Raw genomic sequence first — 10,000 nt, forward strand, 5'->3', positions numbered from 1 at the left:
TTACTTATTTCACTCTTTTTATTATCTCTCTTTCACTCTCTCCTTTCCTTTTTATTGCTGTCTACAGGTCTTTCTTTCTCTCTCTCCTTCTCCCTCTGTATCACTCGTTTCCATACTTCTTTATTTGGCTCCTTTTTATTCTCTCTCTCTCTCTTTCTCACTCTCTTTCCCTTTTTATTGCTTCCTGCAGGTCTCTTTCTCCATTTTTATAATTCTTTATTTGGCTGCTTTTTATTCTTTCTTTTTATTCTGTCTCTCTGTCTTTCTCCCTCTCCCTCCCATTGTACAATGTATTGCTGCCTGTATGTCTCTCTTTTGTTCTGGTGTGTGACAGGGATGAACCAGAGGTGTGATTATGTTTACTGTCCTACCATCAGGGGAAGACATGTCCTATTTCCGCACAGAGCACACACACACACACACTCACACACACTTTAACAGTGTGCTGCCCTCTGAAAAGCATTCCTGTAGTGTCAACATCTTGCACCTCTATTTTCCAACTGTCTTATCATCCTCCCTTATCACTTACTTTCTTTCTTTCTTTCTTTCTTTTTCTTTCTTTCTTGTGTGTGTGTGTGTGTGTGTGTGAGAGCTTGTGCCTCGTGCTTGTCTCAGAAAATATGTGTGTGTGCATTTGGGTATGTCATAGGCAGGGGTGAAAAGTTAATTGGAAGCTCTTTGGTGTTGGTGCGTCTGACTTTATATACGCATGCTATTAATATAGGCTACAAATACTTATCACCCGGAGAGAAGAAATACTCTTTTCTGATTGGCTGGTGGGGTGGCTATTAATTCTGTGTTGTGTTCTATGTTACCAAATATATTTTGGCGAAAGAAAATAATTGTGTGTGAATTACCTTCACAGCACATAGAGTGTCCCAGTGACTTCCGTTTTACTTTTAAAGAAAGCCCAATTAAGACCTGTTGCTGGTATGCTTGTACAACCTAGTGTGGCTGTGAATGAGCTAACGTCACTAGCACCCACTGATGGGTTTGTAGTCGTTGGAATTAACATCTTTCACAATGTTGTAATTCAATAGTTCTGAAAACAAACTGCAAATGTCTTGACATGAAAAATTGTCTTTAAAATTGACAAACATCATATGGGTAATTCAAGGCACAAGTCAACCGGGACCAGAAAATAATTTCTTTTTCGCCATAGACTGGCGTTCAAAATTTTTTGAAAGATAGGAGGCAAACGGAAGTGGCGTCACTGGGACACTCTATAGCAGGACACCGTTCCATATCAATGCTTATGAATGGTAACTATAACAACCATAGTAGGACGACGGTTGCAGCGCTCTAGAATCTTTGGTTGCAGGCTTTGCAACAATGGAATCAACTGTAAACAAGCTGTCCATGCTATCGCTGTTATAGGGGCCAACGAAAGTTGTACAACAGTGAGCTTCTTTTTAAATGGAACCACGTGTTTCCTTTGCTTTACAGTGGCAACCGGGTGATACGGGATAACGGCCTACAAGGTGTGTCCAGTTATACAGAATTAATGTATAATGCGCGTCGGGTTGTTTTTTGCCCCTCGCCCTCGTCCATTAATTCCGTATAACAGGACACCTCGGCGGCCGTTATCCCTTACATAACACATATATACATATGCTATTAATATAGGCTACATACAAATACATAACACATATATACATATGATATTAACCCTCTAGGCGCCACGGTCGACTTTTGTCGACAAGATGCGTACTGAATAAAACGGCGCATTTAGTCAAATAGGGTGTCATATTTCGCTCGACCTCTCCACTCCACTAGATGGCAGATATGTCATACGCCATCCCAGAGTCCAAAAAGGGCATGCTTAAAACAAAACCTTTGAGCTACAAAGCATTGAATCAGTGTGTGCAATACCGGAGCTAAATGCGCAGGAGCCACTTTATCAGAGCGATATTGTCAACGCTAGTCAGCATTTGCTTTAGATTATCGCCTAATGGCATCAAAAAAAAGTTAACCTGAAATGAAGTGTTGAGTCTTCTATTCGCGGGACCTTGATTCTGAAGGGGAATATCTGCCTTCAGAAAAATGACGGTGATTCGTTTTAGTGGGGCTTCAGATGCCTTGCAATGATGCAGCTGGACAAAGTGAGTTTAGCTTTACACCTCAAGCACAAACGCTTGAATATTTTGCCCAATGTCGCGGTGGGAATAATGTTTCACGGTGTCGGAGTGTTCATCGGGAAGTTAGCAGGGTGTTAGTGGTGTGGCTTAACGAGGCTGGAGGTAGCCTTAATGTCCATGTAGCGCTTAGCTTCTGTCTTCTGACTGTGCCTCTCCGCTAACGCGGCGACAGTAACGCGGGTGGAGCCTTTTGTTTAATGCCACTGGGTATGTTAGACGAGGTCGGTGCTCATAGAACAGTTAGGGGGAACGAGAGGCAGTGTGGGGAGTCGCAATGAGAATGACAGTAGGTTAGTCCGGCTGCGCAACCTTCCCCACTCGACGCGAGCCTTGAGGCAGATCTGGCTATGTTGCTCGCAGCAGGAGCAAGAGGTGGTGACACGGGGCAGGAGAGCCATTAGGCCATGCATAGTCTATCACAAGATGATGGGAACGCCGGCCCTGTATGGATAGGGATATGGATATGGATAGTCATTATCTCTGTGTGTGTCTTTTTTTGTCAGCTAAGAAAAAAACAACAAATATATATCAAATATATATCAGAGCTTTTGAACTAAACAGGTCTTGTCTACTTGTGTTTGTGTGTCATCTGAATAATATATATGTGCCTCATACATGGAATCAGAGTGCCTACTGTATGTAGTAAATGGAAAATCTCTATAGCAAAAGGCCAGCCTACCGCTACATGCATTTGGTTTGTTTCTGCCATTTATTAGTAATGATTTACACAGTTTGTTTACTACTTAGTATTTACCTGAGCATTCAGTATTGTGCAATATAGCATACAGAAGGTGAGGGACATTTTGGGGGGAAAGAAGTGGTGCATTTTATCATTCAAACATGCAACTTTTCATGAAAATTCTATAATCCAAGATGGCTGCCACCATGTGACGTCATAATATGCAAATTAGATATAAACATTTAATCCCTTCATCAACTTTGGGTCATCCTTAATATTTCTCTAATTTACAGAAAGTGTCTATCTCTCATCACTTTTAAGATATAGCCTTTTGAAATGAAGATGTTAAAATTGAACGTTTCGAAAAAAAAAACTCTGGCGCCTAAAGGGTTAATATAGGCTACATACAAATACATAACACAGATATACATATATGATATTAATATAGGCTACATACAAATACATAACACATACATACATATGCTATTAATATAGGCTACATACAAATACATAACACATATACACTACCGGTCAAAAGTTTGGAGTAACTTAGACATTTCCATTCCACTCAATTATAGACTGAATACCAGCTGAGATCAGTTGCATTGTTTTTTTTTGTTTTTTTGTTTTTTTTGCAGTTTTTAGATTACATTATGTGCTTACACATAATTGCAAAAGGGTTCTCCAATTAATTCTCAGTTAGCCTTTTAAAATGATATCAAATCAGTTAACAGAATGTGCCTTTGGAACATTGGATGAATGGTTGCTGATAAGTAAGGGATAATGGACGACAGGGTGGTCTGTTCACAGAAGTTAATGCACGGTCGAGGTTGTAAAACGGCCCTGACGCGAAGTGGAGGGCCGTTTAAACCTCCTAAGTGCATTCATTTCTGCTTGACAGACCATCGCGGGAGTCCATTATCCCATTTATCCACTGTTGCCACTTATGCTTGTGTTCCTTTTCCTGTTACAATTTTAACGCTTTAACGCTAAAAAACTGTCTTGTTTGTAGAACTAATTTCTTCCGACACATATCAACTAATTTCTCAACTTGCAGGACAAACTGCCGCTACTAGTTCTAAATGGATGGTTGCTTTAGCCAAAGGCCAGTCGTTAGTTCTATCTCTCCCGTAGTCAAGCGGGCGCATCCCAAAAAATTCTGATGAACTTTTGCTTTGAAACATCGCTTATTTTACTTAGCCTGCTGTCATCCATCTAGCTAAAGCCACCCTGGCCATATGCTACAATGTTGCCATGTTCTGAACGCCTGCATTTTACAGCTCCGATGCAACGTGACAGTTCATTTAAAGGAGAATTCCGGTGATATTGACCTAAAGTGTATTGAAACATGATACCGAAAGTGTGAACGATGTCTCATAGCCCATCTCGCTTGTCCCCTGCACTCCAAAATTAGCTTAGTTAGTCCGATGCTACCAACGGCTTTTTCAATAGTGGTGCTTCGGCATCGGCTAGCTATGCAAATAAATCACTGTTTTACACCCATTTACGAGGCTCAATGTATCTCCACACTTCATTGGTAGACTTGAGGGCCCTGACATTTAAAACGAGACATTGAGAACTTTGAAAAGCACTGGTAGTTTACTTACAAGACGATGACCAAGACAGTATCTTCCGCAAGTTTAGCGCTTGCAGCCATCTTGAAATTTAGTCTATAAGTCGAAAGCAACGAAAGTAAGAATGAACAGGTATGATAAGGGATCAGATTCCAAAAAGAATTCAGTGGAAATGCATGGATTCCAGTTGCTGCTACTGGAAGAAACTCAAAGAAACCCCAAGATTCTTTTCACTGTGGCAGTTTGCAGAGAGGGTCCTAGTGCATTTTCAAGATAGAAACATCATCACTTGGAGGGCCAAAAAATAATTATATCAGTTTTTACTTTCGTTCAGTTGAAGAAAATTTCTGCCATCCAGCATTTGATGTCACTTTGAGACAGTTAAAAATATTCTCCAAAGAACAAATGCCATTAGTGTTAACAGGCAGGTAAAACTGAGTGTCATCTGCATAGCAGTGATACTGAATGTTATACTTTTTAAAAATTGAGCCAAGGGGTAGCATATAAAGAGAGAATAAAAAAAAGAGTGTTCATCTGTTCATCTGACACTAATATTTAGAGCTGTGTGTGTGTGTGTGTGTGTGTGTGTGTGTGTGTGTGTGTGTGTGTGTGTGTGTGTGTGTGTTCAGGTTCATCCATCTGTCACTAATATTTAGAGCTGTGTGTGTGTGTGTGTGTGTGTGTGTGTGTGTGTGTGTGTTCAGGTTCATCCATCTGACACTAATATTTAGAGTTCACCAAATAAACACTCTGACAGGCAGGCGCAGGCCCCTGACAGGCTCCCTAATGGAACCCCAGACACACACATTCATCTTCGGACCATCTTCAGTGTGTGTTTGTGTGTGTGTGTGTGTGTGTGTGTGTGTGTGGATCCGTGTATGGAAGTGAGTTTGTGTGTGTGTTATCCCTAGAGAGCATATTTGAAAATGTATGTGTATGTTTGTGTGTAAGTGGGACTGCATATTTGTGCATTGTATAGGAAAATGTGTGTGCGTGTGTCCATGGCCGTTTGTGATGAACACCATCTCTCTGCTGAGGCCGTGTGTCTGGGTGTGTGTGTGTCTGTGTGTGTGTGTGTGTGTGTGTGGTCCATGTCTGTGTGATGATGAACACCATTTCTCTCTTTGCTGAGGCTGTGAAAGCCTTCTTTGTTCTGTCATCGTTGCCGTGGTGATCCATCAGCAAGCGTGTTGTGATGATAACACTGTCCAGAGTATAATAGGCAATCTTAACACACACACACACACACACACACACACACACACACACACACACTCTCTCTCTTTCCCTCCCCTACCCTCACACTTCACATACTTTTTCACACTCTGACTCCTCCCTTGTACTCCCTTTCTTTCACTCTTTCACTACCTCTCTCCCTTTCTCTCTCCCCCCCTCTCTCTCCCCGTCTCCCTCTCTCTCTCCCTCTCTCTCTCCCTCCCTCCCTCTCTTCTTATCCTACAGTCTCTCAAATTCAAAATGTCTATTTTACTATAACAATAAAAAAAAGACACATTAAACATACCGTATAAAACATTATGTTTCATCAATGTACTGTCTATTATGTAGCAACATATGCATCTTATATAGATATACAGCACAGGGCAAAAGTTTCAGGCACACATTAGATTTGTTGTTTTAGCAATGATGATCATATGTTTTTTTCTCATTGTCTCATTGGTGTGTGTGTGTGTTTGTGTGACACACTCTCTCTCTGTGTGTGTGTGTGTGTGTGTGTTTGTGTGACACTCTCTCTCTCTCTCTCCCTCTGTGTGTTTGTGTGACTCTCTCTCTCTCTCTGTGTGTGTGTGTGTGTGTGTGTGTCTCAGTATTTTGGCTGCTTGCTGGTGATCTTCTGTGTTCAGCTGGCCAGTGGGGTGTGGACGTACGATGAGGTGAGAGCTCCTGCCACTCCGTTCTGCTATGAATACACAGGAATGCCAGTCATCTACACACACACACACACACACACACACACACACACACACACACAAATCCACATTTACCCGTAAATGAACTCTCTCTCACACACACACACACACACACACACACACACACACACACACACACACACTCTGAGTGCATTCCTTTGGGTACAGTGTAGATTGTGGATTCACTTATGATACATTTTTGGTGTCTTGTCTGATCCTCATCTCAGTGAGGGCACACACACACACACACACACACAGACACACACCATTTTTCTTACTAACACTGTAGCCTCTTCAGAGTTTCTTTTACAGAGCACGCTGATCTCTATCAGATGGAGTACAATAGCCTGACCCAACCTACCTACACCTAGTTTCTCTCTCACACACACAAAGACACACACAAAACACACACACACACACACACACACACACACACTCACCCATGGCCACCCACTCCTCTTTGCACAGAGTAGCATCATCTAGCCCTGAGGACATGTTGCTATCATTGTGATGAAATAAGCTTTGATGTCCCTTTGAGCAGGTGTGAGCTGGGTGTGTGTGTGTGTGTGTGTGTGTGTGTGTGTGTGTGTGTGTGTGTGCACTCTCGGCAACTGGATATCCCACCACTTACCTGCCCCAAGACTGACTGATATGGGTTATGTGTGTGTGTGTGTGTCCATGTTTGTTCTGTGTTTGTGTGTGTGTGGAGTAGAGCAGGGGTTTTCAACCAGTGGTCCGCGGGTGGTTTGTGACCATGGATTCAGTAATGTAGTTGCAATGTGAGAATCAGTATTTTTATTCAGTGGTGGTCCTGGGGTTGTGCTATTAGCCAGGATGGTGGTCCCTGGTTCACAATCAGTTGAAAACCCCTGGAGTAGAGGATGTTACAACTGCCTTGTGGTCAAGTCAAATACAGATGCAAACATTGTAACCATAATGTGTGTGTGTGTGTGTGTGTGTGTGTGTGTGTGTGTGTGTGTGTGTGTGGAGTTACAGCCTGCAGTGCAAAGGGCAGACATGATTAGCCTGAAGTCCCGGATGCCCAACTATGGTCTGCAGCGATACCAGTGGCTCACACACGCCTGGAATGCCTTCCAGTCGGAGGTAAAACTCACATTACCGTTCATATACCTTCATATTAGTTCAGATTACCGCTAGGCTAGTGACTAACGCTACTTCATATGTTGACCTTACATTCCTTTTAAGTTCACATTGCCATTAGGCTAGTAGTGAGTGTCTCAGTATTCACTGACATTACATTCCTGATAAACTCACATTACAGCTTGCTTGGCCAGCCGATAGTGTCACTACATACGTTCACGTTCCTGCTAATAAACTCACATTGCATGCATGCTAGCAGCAGCTAGAATAACCACATTCATTCACAGTACATTCCTCTGTGGGTTTGGCAAGCAGTTTGCGTGTCCCATCAATTTACAGGACATTCATGTGAGGCCAAGTTGGCACGTAGCGTTTAGCGTGTAGCACGTAGCATAGCTGAATACATAACATTCAGGGGCAGGTCAGGCTAGCATCACTAGTGATACGTGCTTGGAGCATGTATGTTTGCACCACAGCTGGTGGCTAGTGTTACTGAACTCTCCCTGTAGGGTTTACAGTTTGACCTCTGACCTTTGACCTTGTACAATGCATACTAAGTTGGGCTGGCCAGTAGGTGAAAGGTCATGAGCAAGACACTTGTCTTTGGCATATCTTCCGGAAAAATCCACAGGTCTCTGTTACACCTGACCAATATTATTACATTACATTTTAATTTTTGCAGCTTCATATTGTATAGAAAATGTATATTGATACATTATAGTAGAGCTACTTCAGGGTTCTAGCAGACATGACATATCATACAATTTTTAAACCCCATTTTTCAGACGTTAAAAAGTAAATCTCAGTAAATCTATTGAAATTATGACATTTTATTTTGTCACTTAGATCAAGTTTATTTTGTCGTATAGATCAAATTAGCAGGCTGTGAAAAGTCATGGGAGTTTCATTAGAGGTCCTTAAAAAGCAATAGAAACATTTGTTTTCAGAAATGCTTTCAGTTAGCCTGGAAATCCAGACCCAAATCCGAAAGATTATGAAAATGTCCCAACTTGAAGTGTGGCTCCAAGCATGCATTTGAAAATCTCACTGCACGCAATTGGATAACACTAAGACCAATGTTTACTGACTGATTCTGGACTTCGACACAATTGGATAACACTACGACCAATGTTTACTGACTGATTCTGGACTTCGACACAATTGGATAACACTACGACCAATGTTTACTGACTGATTCCGGACTTTGACGCTGCAGCGATGTCGTCATCTGTTCAGCTCGCCTCTGGCCCGCCTATATCAAATACACCGATGTGATTGGTGTAGCTCGGCTACAACGGCATAGGTAATGAGCATCATTACTCAATGCCAGAGTGACTCGCTGAGCAAATTCAAATTGTGCTCTCACGAGAACTGGATTTCCAGGGTAGTTTTCAGTGAGAAAGATGCAGGAAACTGGACTCTCTCCAGACAGATATTGCTATCCATATGAGCTAGTGCAACTCAGACAGATATTGCTATCCATATGAGCTAGTGCAACTCAGACAGATATTGCTATCCATATGAGCTTGTGCAACTCGTGTGTATAGGAAACTTGAACAAGTACAAGGCGGGGATCACATCAGCCAGCGGCAAGCGGCAGCGGCAAAACGTAACGCAACGCTCAGACCATAATAAGTTTTATCTCGTTCCTAAGCAACACAAACGGTTTGTCAATCGAATACGCTCACGTTGCACTTTGAAAGTTAAACCAAGTTCAACGCTCAGCTTGTTCAACGCTAGCGTTACGCCAGCGTTCAGGGTTCCTACGCAGTATGGAAAACCTGGAAAAGTATGGAATTTGCTTGTAGTAATTTCCAGGTCTGGATAAGTATGGAAAAAAGAAACAAGGGTATGGAGAAATATTTATGTTTCCAGACTATTGCATCTACAGTACTAATCACTTCACTCAGGTCATAATAAACCATTCCTACTGTTGTGTATCTTAAGTTGTCAGTCCAGATCATCAAGATACAATTGAATGGGGGTCCTCAGAAAAAAATCTCTCCCACAAGGGGACCCTGGTAGCAAAAGTTAAATCGAGAATTCCTTTGTTCTATGCATCGTGCCCTTAAGCAAAATTACTGTGCACTGGTATGTTTGCGTAGCTCTGCTATTTTCAGCTAAAACACTGGTAGACTTTTTTGATTTTGTAAAAGTTGGAGACATGGATACTGCATGGATACTGCATTATCTGATGTTATTGCAAACAAATAATACTGTTTACGGTGATTTCTGAGGCCTCTGCCAGCAGTGCACTAGTCTCCATATGTAGGCTATGCTGTATGAAATGTGAGTGCACCTTCCAACCCTGTTTTCTGAGGGCTAGCAAGTTAATAATAAACATTATTATACAGCTCTTCACAATGCTAGCAGAACACTCCACGGACAATGTCTGGTGAAAATGGGCTCGTGAAAATCTCACCGAGAAGTTTGAACGTTTGAGCATGGAATTTTGAAATGGAACAGTAGGAACTCCTGACAGCCATGCCACCGCTCCGTCGCAACCATAGAGAACAATAGGAAACCTGCCGCTTGCTGCTGGCTAATGTGATCCCCGCCTAAATCTGAATTGAGTGAGTC

At 42.1% G+C, this 10,000-nt stretch overlaps 1 protein-coding gene across 1 annotated transcript in view; it reads left to right on the forward strand.

Moving 5' to 3' along the window:
• tspan12 (tetraspanin 12) overlaps positions 1-10,000 on the forward strand; it is a 26,202-nt gene that overhangs the window by 9,307 nt on the left and 6,895 nt on the right. Inside the window, exons 5-6 of the mRNA XM_048268330.1 lie at positions 6,218-6,283; positions 7,316-7,423. Coding sequence (XP_048124287.1) covers positions 6,218-6,283; positions 7,316-7,423 — 174 coding nt within the window. The remainder of the gene's footprint in view (positions 1-6,217; positions 6,284-7,315; positions 7,424-10,000) is intronic.

Source organism: Alosa alosa, chromosome 17 (genome assembly GCF_017589495.1).
Source record: "Alosa alosa isolate M-15738 ecotype Scorff River chromosome 17, AALO_Geno_1.1, whole genome shotgun sequence".
Classification (NCBI taxonomy): Eukaryota; Metazoa; Chordata; class Actinopteri; order Clupeiformes; family Clupeidae; genus Alosa; species Alosa alosa.